The sequence below is a fragment of the Stegostoma tigrinum genome, chromosome 10, assembly GCF_030684315.1.
Source record: "Stegostoma tigrinum isolate sSteTig4 chromosome 10, sSteTig4.hap1, whole genome shotgun sequence".
NCBI classification, from domain to species: Eukaryota; Metazoa; Chordata; class Chondrichthyes; order Orectolobiformes; family Stegostomatidae; genus Stegostoma; species Stegostoma tigrinum.
The window spans coordinates 56,234,831-56,248,980 of NC_081363.1; the positions used below are offsets into that span (position 1 = coordinate 56,234,831).

At 43.6% G+C, this 14,150-nt stretch overlaps 1 protein-coding gene across 11 annotated transcripts in view; it reads right to left on the reverse strand.

The window, feature by feature from the left end:
* The window catches only part of ralgapa1 (Ral GTPase activating protein catalytic subunit alpha 1), a 324,614-nt gene that overhangs the window by 148,150 nt on the left and 162,314 nt on the right, over window positions 1–14,150 (reverse strand). For 10 of the 11 annotated variants that reach the window (XM_048537681.2, XM_059649187.1, XM_048537672.2 and 7 more), the window contains 3 exons: window positions 13,641–13,765; window positions 9,229–9,445; window positions 3,202–3,375 (listed from right to left, as the gene is read on the reverse strand). In XM_048537681.2, the coding sequence (XP_048393638.1) occupies window positions 3,202–3,375; window positions 9,229–9,445; window positions 13,641–13,765 (516 nt within the window). The remainder of the gene's footprint in view (window positions 1–3,201; window positions 3,376–9,228; window positions 9,446–13,640; window positions 13,766–14,150) is intronic. The other variant, XM_048537674.2, reaches the window with a different exon arrangement.

The following is a 14,150-nucleotide window of genomic DNA, read 5'->3' on the forward strand; positions in this document are numbered from 1 at the left end:
AGATAACTCCTCCTAACGTCCCCTGGACCATGGCCCTACCATGGCACATCAGGCCATTGTATTCACTATGGTTACAGATCTCATTTCATCCGGTGATCTCCCCCCATCCGCTTCCAAGCTGATAGTCCCCCAACCCCGCACAGCTCGTTTCTACCTCCTGCCAAAAATCCACAAACAGGACTGTCCATGTAGACCCATTGTTTCAGTCTGCTTATGCAGACTGCCCCACAGAAATCATCTCTTCCTACCTTGGCTCAGTCTTCTCCCCACGGTCCAATCCCTACCGCGTACATCCATGATTCATCTGGTGTCTTACACCGGTTTCAAAGCTTCCAGTTTACCGGCTCCAGCCACCTCCTCTTTACCATGGATGTGTAATCCCTTTACACATCCATTCTCTACCAGGAGGGCCTTAGGGCTCTCCGCTTCTTCCTGGAGCAAAGGCCTGAACCATCCCCACCCACCACCACCCTCCTCCGCCTGGCCGAGCTTGTCCTCACCCTCAACAACTTCTCTTTCAACTCCTCTCATTTTCTTCAGGTAAGAAGGATTGCCATCGGTACCCACATGGGCCCTAGTTATGCCTGTCCCTTTTTGGGGTACATGGAATATTCCTTGTTTCAGTCCTATTCTGGCCCCCACCCACAACTCTTTCTCCGATACATCGATGATATCATCAGTGCTGCTTCCCTCTCTCGTCAAGAATTGGAAAATGTCATCAATTTCATCTCCAATTTTCACCCTGCTCTCACTTTCACCTGGTCTATCTCTGACTCCTCTCTTTCCTTCCTCGACATTTCTATTTCCATTTCTGGGGATAGACTGGCCACTAACATTCATTACAAACCCACAGACTCCCACAGCTACCTGGGCTATACATCCTCACGCCCCACTTCCTGTAAAGACTCCATCCCATTCTCTCAGTTCCTCCGTCTCCATCGCATATGTTCAGATGAGGCCAACTTTGAGAAAGGAGCCTCCAAAATGTCCACATTCTTCCTCAGCTGAGGATTCCCCAGCTCCATTGTCGACAGGACCCTTAATCAGGTCCGACCCATCTCCCGCACTTCTGTCCTCAACCCTTCTCTTCCCTCCCACAATAACAATAGGGTTCCCCTTATCCTCACATACCATCCCACCAGCATCCACATCCAGACACCAGTGTTGTCAGGCGCCACTTCTGCCATCTCCAGCAAGATGCCACCACCAGACACATATTCCCCTCCTCTCTCTTGTCCGCCTTCCGCAGGGACTGTTCCCTCCGGGACACCTTGGTCAATACTTCCTTCACCCCCAACATCTCCCCACAGCCCTACAGCACATTCCCCTATAACCGGCAAAGGTGGAACACCTGCACATTTACCTCCTCCCTCCCCAGTATCCAAGGGCCCAAATATACCTTCCAGGTGAAGCAACACTTCACCTGCACTTCCAAGAATCTAGTCTACAGCATTCGTTGCTCACAATGTAGTCTCTTATACATTGGGCAATCGAAGCGTAGACTTGGTGACCGTTTCTCAGAACATCTACGTTCTGCTCGTAAAAAAGACCCTGAACTACCTGTTGCTCGCCACTTCAATGCACCACCTTGCTCCCTGGCCAACATCTCTGTCTCTGGATTGCTACAGTGTTCCAGTGAAGCTGAACGCAAGATGGAGGAACAACACCTCATTTTCCACTTGGGGAGCCTACAACCCTCTGGACTCAATATTGAGTTCAATAATTTTAGGGCCTAAAATCTCCCACATCCCAGCCCCCCCATCCCAAACACCAGGCCTTGTTACCACATAGCCTGTCACTACGCACCCCCTTGTTGTTAGTCACTAACAGTCGCCATTAACAACTACTCAACCTCCCAGCCTGATCGTTAGCAACTCCTTTGTCTATCCACTGTCTTTTTTTCTCTTTGGGCTCTACATTATCGTTTACTCCCTACCCCACCCACATCCCTATTTTCTGCATATAAACTGACGTTTTCCCAGCCACCATCAGTTCTGAGGAAGAGTCACCAGATCCAAAATGTTAACTCTGTTTTCACCTCCACAGATGCTGCCAGACCTGCTGAGCTTTTCCAGCAACTTTGTTTTTGTTCCTGATTTACAGCATCCGCAGTTCTATCGGTTTTTAATAAGGGAGATGGCTTGTCTTCATAGCACTACTTTTCTATTTTTATGCAGAAAGATATATCAGAACTGATAAAAGATCACAGATCTGAAATGTCAACTCTGCTTCTCTTTCCAGAGATATTGCCAGACTTGTTGAGTGCTTCCCACATGTTGTGTTGATAGTAAATTAATAGGGACTGCACATTTGCAGATAATCTCCCTAGAAGATGGAATGGTCAGCCAGAGCAGAGCTCGACTTAGCAGCCCTTTTCCAAAATTTAATACCCAGTAAACAAGTAATTTAATACTTTGTGCCAATTCTCTTCCAATCAATCACACCAGCAATACATATCCCAAAATGATCAATACTACTGTATTTGGTGTGTCTCCAAAATTCAGTTAATTTTAAAAAAGCTGTATCCAAGGTTTGTTCACTACAATAGCCTCTGCCATAAATTTTCTTGACTAAGCAAATGATTTTCTCTTTTTTTTTAAGAGACAACTCGTCTCTTGTGGGTGTCAGAGTAAGTAAACCTATTTTCCATGAACAAATTAAAACCAAAACAGCTTGTTACAGTAATTTCATCCTAAATGATGAACTGATGTTGGGAGCCAATTGGATTAGTTATACAGTTGACTGGGAATACTGGACCTGCAGTGCTCTATTGTGCAATGTGTTGGCCTTTAAGATTTTGATGCCCATTTTCCTTTTGAGCAGTTCACTCACCAACATATTAACATTGTTCCTGTTCATTTGCATTACTACATGGGGAAAGACAGCTTCATGTACATTGCTGCTTCTTTATTATCACTTTGTCAAAGTTTTGGAATTCAATACTTAAAAGCACTACAGGCGTGCCTACACAACAAGCAGTACAACAGTTCAACAAGGCTGCTCATCATCACCTATTCACTTAGGAACGGACAAGAAACATTAGCCTTGCCACTGATATCCACATCCCAAGAACTGAATTTATTTACAGGTGAAAAATAACTTATTTTAAAACTACAAAAGAGTGGCAAGAGAAGCAACAAAATAGGACTATGTTAAATGTCAACAGCTGACTTTTACCTTTCCTCAGCAAGCACAACATACCTGTGATTGTAACTGTGTCAAGTGAAGTGGTCTGCAGATTGAGGCTACTAGTTTCGGAATCAATGTGAATAGCAGTTAAATTCGCCAATTCTTGCTCAGCATCCGTTTGCCGTAGTGGTCCTAGATCTGCTTCAGTGTATATGGTAGAAGTGGTTTCACTGCCAAATGTAAAGCCTACAACAGAACCAAAAATAATGACTATTATGAACCCCCTCTTGAGCAAAAAAAAATGGCAAAGTATGACTGAGAAGATTGTGCACATCATGTAAGTTTTAACAGTAGCAAAAACTTGGACTTTCTAAGTAGAGATGCAAGAGAAAATAAATATAAAATAACTCTACAAGTGTCTGCAAAGGCATTGTAGAACCAAAAATCATGTACAAAAATAATCAAAGGAGAGTAAGAGTTTGAAGGGTGACCTGATAGAGGTTTACAAAATTGTGAAGGGAATAGGTAAGGTGAATAGCAAAGTTCTTTGCCTTAGGGTAGTAGAGTGCAAAACTAGATGTCATAGTTTTAAGGTGAGAGGAGAAAGATTTAAAAGGGACCTACCTGAGGGACAACTTTTGAACACAAGAGGGTGGTTCACATGTGGAATGAACTGCCAGAGAAAGTGGGAGATGCAGGTAACCGAATACAAAAGATTTAGAGGAACATGGGCCTAATGATGGGCAAATTGGACTAGTTTAACTTGGCAAACCTGGTCAGCATGGATGATTTAGATCGATCCATGCATATCCCAAAATGATCTATAAAGTGGTTCAGCTAGTATAACAGCTGTCAATTCTGCCAACCAATTAGCGCTCTCTTAAAAATTGCTCAACATTAGCAAGATCAGTGTTATTTAAGGCAACAGAGTCCATTAATCAGTCTGATAACAGCAGGGAAAAAGCTGTCCTGAACCGACTCTTGCGTGTGTTCAAGCTTCTGTATCTTCTGCCTGATAGAAGAGGTTATAGGAGATCATTACCAGGATGCGATGGGTCTTTGATGATGTTGGCTGCCTTTCTGCAGCAGTGACCTGGGAGTTCATAGATGGAAAGTTGGCTACCGTGATGGCCTGGGCTGTGCACACCTTCTGTACTTTCTTACACTCCTGAATAGAACAGATGCCATGCTAGGTTGTTATGTACCCAGACAGCATGCTTTCAAAAGTGCATCTGGAGAAGCTGGCGGGAGACTTTCCCTGAGCTGCCTGAGGAAGAAGAGGCATTGTTGCATCTTCCAGACTGTCGGAGTCAAGCAATACCAATGTAAGAGGGATTTGTTTGACAATGGGCCCTTACAGGGTATCCATAACATGATTTCCACCACAAATTGGACAGATACAAATCAGTCAAATACAGACTTGACTTAACATGATATCGAAACAGCAAACCGGTCTACGTAGCAGTGTTGCAAATGTTGGTCACAATTTGACAGAACTTATTTAGAAGTAAAAACGCAATGAGGTTTAACTATCCTTGAGTGGAAAACACACAGGCCTCCATTTAACTATACGGTGTTGAGACATTGGCTGTTAAGGCTACTGGTTGTGAATGTATAACTCATAATTCATACATTCCAGAATATAAAATTCAAATTTTTAGAACTAAAATTTAAGTGCAAGGAAATTTGCAAAGCATTGTCAAGAAACAAATAAATAACCACAAATATAAAGGCAAATCAAACAAACCTTGGTTTAATTGATTTGTCTATTTTACAAAGTCAGAGTGTGGAGCCCTCTTGTGACGCAGTGATACTGTCCTTACTGCTGAACCCAGCAACCTGGGTTCAAGTTCCATCTGTTCCAGTGGCATGTTGTAACGTATCCAAATAGATTGGTTAGTAAAATAGGTTAATTAAAAAAAAGTCAGAGTTCTTAGTGAAAAAAAATCTTGGACAAGGAACAATCAATTTCCAAGTGTGAATGGGAGTTAAAAAGGTCTGGCTAAAGGATAAAAAAATTTCCATTCGAAACAGAAATTATTCACACGGTTTAAGGAAGCAAAGAGTTCTGCTGAAGGCAAAATAATCTGCTCACATTTCTGAGGTGGGGGGGCATTGGTGAAGTGGTAACGCCACTGGATTAGTAATCCAGAAACCCAGCCTAAAGTTGGGGGAACACTGGCTCAAAAGTCACCAAAGACAGGTGGTGAATTGAAATCTGAAATCAAAGAAATAAACAACTTAATGACGACTACGCAACCATTGCCAACAGTTGTAAAACCCCATCTGGCTTGCTAATACTCTTTAGGAAAGGAAATTTGCCAACCTTGCCTATATGTGACTCCAGACTCACAACAATAAGGAGACTCTTAACAGCCCTTTGAAACAGATTGGCATGCCACTTAGTTCAAGGTGCAGGCAGGAAATTCCAGCTTTGCCAACGACGCTCACACAAACATAGAAAGTAGTAGGCGAAGGCCATTCATCCCTTTAAGCCTGCTCCAACATTCAGGATGATCACGAGCTCATACCCTAAATACTTCTCCCCCTCCCCCATAACCCTCGATACCATTAGTCATGAGCTGTGTTCATCTCCTCCTTGAAAACAATCTGTGGAAGTACAGTGTTGGGCTGGGGTGGGCAAGGTCAGAAATCACACAACATCAGGTTATACTCCAATAGATTTAGTTGAAACGTTTGGTAGTCAATTCCAGGCTCACCACTCTTTCAGCGAAGAAATTTATCCTCATTTAGTCCTGGAAGGTTTACCGCTTATCCTTAATCTATGACACCAAGTTCCCACATCCAACCTCTTCTGGACTCCCCCACCATGAGGAAGATCTTCCTTCATTTAACCAGTGTAGTACTGTCGGAATTTTATAGTTTCTAAACTCTAGTCATAACCAACTCAATCTTGCCTATACAGCAGAGCTGCCATCTCAGGAAACATTTTGTTACACCTTCACTGCACTCCTTCTACAGCAAGAACATCCTTCCTCAGATATGTAGGCCAAACCTGTATCCAATATTCCAGATGAGGCCTCACCAATGCCCTGCATAAATACAGAAGACATTCTTGTTTCTGTACTCGAATTCTCTATGAATACCAGCATACAGTTTTTCTGTTCTAGTTTTAAGGTTGGATGCAATTTTGTTACCTCTGCTATTGTCATTTAAGCCAAGCCCAGGCATCAAAAATCAGAATTAAAACTGCACAATAGCAGATAGCTCCTTTATCAAAAAAAAACACTGATCAGCATCTGATCCATTAAGAACTCTGAATGATACACAGATACCCAGAAAGTTGTTTGAGACAATGAGCCCTATTAACAACCATACAGACATGACAACATACATCTCATTCCAAACAAAAAGAACAAAGAAAATATTTTTCTGAAGAAGGGTCTAGGCCCAAAACGTCAGCGTTCCTGCTTCTCTGATGCTGCTTGGTCTGTGTTCATCCAGCTCTACACCTTGTTATCTCAATTTCTCCAGCATCTGCAGTTCCTGCTATCTCTCCCAAAGAAAGTATTGTTAGGTATTTTAGCACCTGAAGAGAAAACTATAAGATTGAATGAAACAACAAAAAAAAGCTCTAAGAAGAAATGATCTCACATGTCACTGAGACCATAAGGAGCCAGCCAGAAAATAACAAGCAATGACATTGATAAGGTGACTACCACCCTTAAGAAACCAATCAGACATTAATCATGAAACACCTAAATAATCACAAGACTATGATGCACTGCACGATGTTCAGGAACACCACTGATAATAGAGAGGTTGTGGCTAGCAGGAATTAATAAGCAACAACATTTTTCTATGCACTGGTTGCTAAAAGAATATAGACTTTTGCAGCTATCTTTGCTCTATAAAACAAACATACAAAATGCTGGAGAAACTCAGTAGGGCTGACACAATGTGTAGATATAGAAATAGAGTTAAAATTTCTGATTTTGAACCAAACTGAAGAAATAGAATATCAAACTTGAAACATTACTTCTGTTTCTCTCTGCACAGATACTGTGAGACCTGCCGAGTTTCTCCCACATTGTGTTTTCTTTTTCAGATTCCAGATTTTGTAATATTTTGTTTTTATTACCTTCATGAAGAAACCCATTTTTATATTAATTTGGTTAACCTAATGAATTCTGTGAATCTTGTAAAGAGAGGCCTCTATCTGGCATGTTAGTAACGAGTTGGAATCAGTTATCCCCTCAGAATGTCGATTTGCCCAGCTCAGTCTATAATTGCAATTGACTTCAGTCTTAGACTTAACCTAAACCCTAGATCTTCCATCTGCATCATGTAGAGACCTACATGTAGCATCTACTTGCATGAGAATGACATTTCTATTCATTTACTAAGTGCAGTTTAACCAGACTCAATTAAAATTGCTTGACTCCTATAAAATGTACAATATGCTTCAATGAGCAATATAATTCTTTCTTGTCTGGCACACAGTGAATATCACGTTTTGGCATGTGATGCATCAGGAGAAGATATATGGTCAAACAGACATTCACCACTTTACCTATTTCAGAAGAATGCATGGTACATTGATAGTACATTAAATAGCTGCATAAAAGAGAAGATCCTCAATACATACAGGTGGGTGAAATCTGGATTCCACTTTGAGAAATCAAAAGAGATTCACATCATCATAAATCAACGCAATTCCTCCGCCTCCGCCGCATCTGCTCCCACGATGAGGCATTCCACTCCTGCACATCCCAGATGTCCAAGTTCTTCAAGGACTGACCGCAACTTTCCCCCCACAGTGGTCGAGAATGCCCTTGACCGCGTCTCTCGCATTTCCCGCAACACATCCCTCACACCCCGCCCCCGCCACAACCGCCCTAAGAGGATCCCCCTCGTTCTCACACACCACCCCACCAACCTCCGGATACAACGCATCATCCTCCGACACTTCTGCCATCTACAATCCGACCCCACCACCCAAGACATTTTTCCATCCCCACCCCTGTCTGCTTTCCGGAGAGACCACTCTCTCCGTGACTCCCTTGTTCGCTCCACACTGCCCTACAACCCCACCACACCCAGCACCTTCCCCTGCCACCGCAGGAAATGCTACACTTGCCCCCACACCTCCTCCCTCACCCCTATCCCAGGCCCCAAGATGACATTCCACATTAAGCAGAGGTTCACCTGCACATCTGCCAATGTGGTATACTGCATCCACTGTACCCGGTGTGGCTTCCTCTACATTGGGGAAACCAAGCGGAGGCTTGGGGACCGCTTTGCAGAACACCTCCGCTCGGTTTGCAATAAACAAGTGCACCTCCCAGTCGCAAACCATTTCCACTCCCCCTCCCATTCTTTAGATGACATGTCCATCATGGGCCTCCTGCAGTGCCACAATGATGCCACCTGAAGGTTGCAGGAACAACAACTCATATTCCGCTTGGGAACCCTGCAGCCATATGGTATCAACGTGGACTTCACCAGCTTCAAAATCTCCCCTTCCCCCACCGCATCCCAAAACCAGCCCAATTCGTCCCCTCCCCCCACTGCACCACACAACCAGCCCAGCTCTTCCCCCCTACCCACTGCATCCCAAAACCAGTCCAACCTGTCTCTGCCTCCCTAACCTGTTCTTCCTCTCACCCATCCCTTCCTCCCACCCCAAGCCGCACCTCCATTTCCTACCTACTAACCTCATCCCACCTCCTTGACCTGTCCGTCTTCCCTGGACTGACCTATCCCCTCCCTACCTCCCCACCTATACTCTCCTCTCCACCTATCTTCTTTTCTCTCCATCTTCGGTCCGCCCCCCCCCCCCCCTCTCTCCCTATTTATTCCAGAACCCTCACCCCATTCCCCCTCTCTGATGAAGGGTCTAGGCCCGAAACATCAGCTTTTGTGCTCCTGATATGCTGCTGGGCCTGCTGTGTTCATCCAGCCTCACATTTCGTTATCTTGGATTCTCCAGCATCTGCAGTTCCAATTATCACTAACACAAAGCTACAGTTATTTATTCATAAATTTACTTCAAGATAAAGTATGTCATTCATTTTATTTATAATATGAATACGCCTTAAAGCTTTAACGGAAAAAGCATAGTGAGTACATACTTACTCTCAAATTTTCGTCCATCATATTGGAAAGCATTGAAAGAATCCGAATGGCTGTCAGAACTAATGAGATCACTACTTCCAGCACTGGCCGGGGAAGTCCATTCAGATGGGATGCCTGGGTCATCGATTGGTCTGGTCTGGTTCTGTCGGTTCAACAAATCAGGAAGATCTTTTGGCACTTCCAAACTACCAGGACTACTTCCTCTCCTTAAAACATTCTAGTACAAAAAAAATTATGGTTTTGTTACCAATTTCAAATTGATACAGCTGGAATGGCTTAATTATGTTCCAGCTAAGGGGGGGAAGTGAATCTAATAAGATAATTTATTGATTTAACAATCAATTCAGTGATATTTCATGATATTTAAAAAGCTACAAATGCAAGTAATTGTTCTTAATAGTGTACTGTTAAATGCTTCAGTTGCAACAAGTTTTGCCTTCAGGCCGAGTAAGAACTGCTGATGCTCGAGTTAGAAATAACAGTGTGGAGCTGGAGGAACATAGCAGGTCAGGCAGCATCAGAGGAGCAGGAAAGATCTTTCATGTCAGGACCCTTCTTCAGAAAGGGGGGAGGTGGAAGGGAGCTCAGAAAAAAATAGAGAGGAGGGGTGGAGTTGGGGAACATAGGTGGAATGGTGATATGTGAGTGCAGGTAGGGAGTGGTGGGGATTGGTCAGTGAGGTGGGAGGAGCGGATAGGTGGGACAGAATGTTCCCTGCCGGTCGTGAACCATTTCAACTGCCCCTCCCACTCCCTGGGCGACATGTCCTTCGTGGGCCTCCTCCAGCGTCACAACGATGGCACTCGCAAACTGGAGCAGCCGCAACTCATATTCCGCCTCAGGAGCCTACAACCTAATGGTCTTAATGTGGACTTTATCAGTTTCAAAATCTCCCCACCCCCGGCCTCATCCCATGACCAATCCTCCTCATCCCCGCCTCCTTGACCTGACACAACCTGTCCCTCTTCTATCCAACCTATCTGCTCCTCCCACCTCAATGAACAATGCAATCTCCACCACTGCCTACCTACACTCACATATTATCATCCCACTGACCTACCCCAACCCCACTCCTCCTCTCTATCTATTTCTGAGATCCCTTCCCCATTTCTGAAGAAGGGTCTTGACTCAAAATGTCAACTTTCCTGCTCCTGGCCTGCAGTGTTGTTCCAGCTCCACAATGTGTTGTCACCTTCAGACCTGTTGGTCAACAATTCATTCAAGGGATCCCTGGTTTAATTTGAAGACAAGACAGCGCTACACAGAATGTGTCAGATAAATTTACAATAGCACTGGATGGAACTAAATCAATTCCTAACAAAACTAACTCACGTACATTCAATTTAAAAATGCATCTGCAATAAAATTTTAACTTGGATTTTATCTTAAATAAAGAAATCCATTGGCTTAGTGGGTAAACATACCAAATTACTGTAATAGTAATTCTTAATGTCAGAAAAGTTCAGATTCAGAATCTCTGATCTATATTGAATGACTTATTCCAGGTTACAATTTACAGGTGCTCATGATTTTTTGTGCACGACCTAGGTAGAGTCAGCAAAATGCTCAAAAGTTGATTACGTGCTTGGAAATTGCCAATACAAACTAAGCATCTCCAGAACAGAAAAGATGAGGCAAAAAATCAAATTGGAATAAGAATATCAATATTGTTCCAGAAAAAAAGCTCTACATGCCACACTTTGGCTTTAAAATTATTAACAGGAAACAGAAAAAAATACGACATACATGGGAGACTGCTGTATTGCTACCAACTTACCAAAACATTATGGTCCACAATAAAATAAGCAATATTGTAGAAAAGGTTAACTGAATATACAAAAATTTTAAAAGGAAAAATAACATTATTTGTGTATCTGAGACTTTGGGTTGGAAAGAATAAATAATTTTTAGTCTCCAAAGTTGCCTTCATTATTGCTTTACTGAATACAAGTACTGTTTTATACAATAGAAAACAAACATCAAAATAAATCAACTGTTGATAGGAGTGGGCCATTCAAAACTTCAAAATTTGTCAATTCGAATGACTTCATGTTACTCTTAATTTCTATCTTCTTTTACTAACTTTGTTCCTGTCCTGTTAAGGCTCTCTATTACTTCTTAAAATCCGCTATTTTCTGACGTAGGGGTATGGATACTAGGCGGAAGAGGGATGGTTCACCAGTCCCAAAACACCTGCATTCCCTTTGCAGATGGCCCAAAGGCCTTCTGCTTCTTCCTATCCCGCAGGCCCGACCAGTGCCCCTCCTCCAACACACTCATCTGCCTAGCTGAACTCGTCCTCACCCTCAACAACTTCTCTTTTGATTCTTCCCACTTCCTACAGACAAAACGGGCAGCCATGGGTACCTGCATGGGCCCAAGCTATGCCTGCCTCTTTGTAAGTTATGTGGAACTATCCGTCTTCTGTACCTACACTGGTCCTAAACCTCACCTCTTCCTCTGTTACATTGATGAGTGTATTGGCGCCGCCTTGTGCTCCCACGAGGAGCTCAAACAGTTCATCCACTTCACCAACAGCTTCCAACCCATTCTCAAGTTCACCTGGGCCATCTCCAGCACATCCCTCATCTTCCTGGACCTCTCTGTCTCCATCTCAGGCAACCACTTAGAAACTGATATCCATCACTAGCTATCCAGAATACATCTCCTCCCACCCACCTTCCTGCAAAAATTCCATCGCCTATTCCCAATTCCTTCACCTACATCGTATCTGCTCCCAGGATGACGCATTCCACTCCTGTACATCTCAGATGTCCTTGTTTTTCAAGGATGGCAACTTACCCCTCCGCAGTGGTCAAGAACGCCGTCAACCCTGTCCCCCGCATTTCCCACAACTCATCCCTCACACCCCAGCCCCACAGTAACCACCAAAAGAGAAATCCCCTCGTCCTCACATACCACCCCACCAACCTCCGGATCCAACGCATCATCCTCTGACACTTCAACCAGCTGCAATCCGACCCCACCACCAAAGACATTTTTTCATCCCCACCCTTGCCTGCTTTCCAGAGGGACCACTCTCTCTGTGACTCCCTTGTCCGCTCCACACTCCCCTCCAACCCCACCACTTTCCCCTGCAACTGCAGGAAGTGCTACACCTGTCCCCATACCTCCTCCCTCACCCCCATCCCAGGACCCAAAAACACTTTCCACACCAAGCAGATGTTTACCTGCACATCTGCCAATGTGGTATACTGCATCCACTGTACCATTGTGGCCTCCTCTACATTGGGGAAACCAAACGGAGGCTTGCGGACCGCTTTGCAGCATACCTACGTTCGGTTCGCAAAAAACAACTGCACCTCCCAGTCGCAAACCATTTCATCTCCCCCTCCCATTCCTCAGACAACACGTCCATCCTGGGCCTCCTGCAGTGCCACAATGATGCCACCCGAAGGTTGCAGGAACAGCAACTCATATTCCACTTGGGAACCCTGCTGCCCAATGGTATCAATGTGGATTTCATAAGCTTCAAAATCTCCGCTCTCCCTACTGCATCCCAAAACCAGCCCAGCTCGTCTCCGCCTTCCAACCTGTTCGTCCTCTCACCTGTCCCCTCCTCCCATCTCAAGTCACACCCCCATCTCCTACCCACTAAGCTCATCCCGCCTCCTTGACCTGTCCGTCCTCCCCGGACTGGCCTATCCCCTCCCTACTTCCCCACCGACACTCACGTCTACTGGCTCCATCCCTGCCTCCTTAAAATGGCTGTCTCCTTTCCACCTATCTTCTCCTCTATCCATCTTTGATCTGCCTCCCCCTCTCTCCCTATTTATTTCAGAGCCCTGTCCTCCTCCCTCTTTTCTCATGAAGGGTGTAGGGACGAAATGTCAGCTGTTGTGCTCCTCTGGAGCTGCTTGGCCTGCTGTGTTCATCCAGCTCCACACTTTGTTATCCCGGATTCTCCAGCATCTGCAGTTCCCATTGTCTCTAACATACAATGTTAATGAGGTCTATTAACATTTCCTATGTTGCACCAAGACAAACAAACGAGTGTCAATTATACACACACTTAATAAACATAAATTCCATTTTAATACTCTTACTGTTAGCACTTCCATTGAGCATACTATATGATTCATTCATTAGAATGCTTACACATGAGGTTTCACCAGACTGTAAAAATACCGCATGAGTAAAGCTTCTGGAGTTTAGTAAAATTTTCCACTTTTACTGACCACCAGATTAATATCAGTTTTGAGAAAAGTACTGAGTATGATGATGGCTAATTGTTTATGTTGTGTAGCCATGGGAAGAAATACTTATTGCCGAATCATACCCACTTCTTGATGCTTGGGTGCAGGAAACGGCAATGTTGGAAGTATGCAGAATAGAAGGAGTTGTAACTAGTAGCTTTAAAATGTTTAAGACAAGAAAGTAAACTGACTTACCACTGAAGTACCAGTTCGCAATCGTTCTGCTATAAACTCATCCATAAGATCACTGATGTTGGGATTACTATTGCCAATATCAGTGCTGAAAGGTCGGGGTTTTTGATTAGGGTCTTCCTTGTTGACTGAAAGCAAATAAGGCATTTAAAACAAAATAACACAACTTCATAATCAACAAAGAAACATAATAAATGTACTAATCAAAGCAATAAACGGAATTTAGCATTGCAAGGGTTACTTGCCAAATCATGCAGTCCCCCAAGATATGAAGTGTCCTATCCTTACTGTGTGCATTAGAAGTAATCTCAAGTTAGCATTAGCATACTTTACATTAAAAGATTAGTAGAGGTTAACAATTTTTAATCTTTGATGGAAGAGGAATTTTATTACACAGTCTAAACTGTCAACATATTTTTCTTCAAGATACAATAAATTATTTTTCTACTACCATAATTTAAAATGTCTTCATTTTAAATGGTTTCATCGTGCAAGTTTATTCCCTTGAAAGTC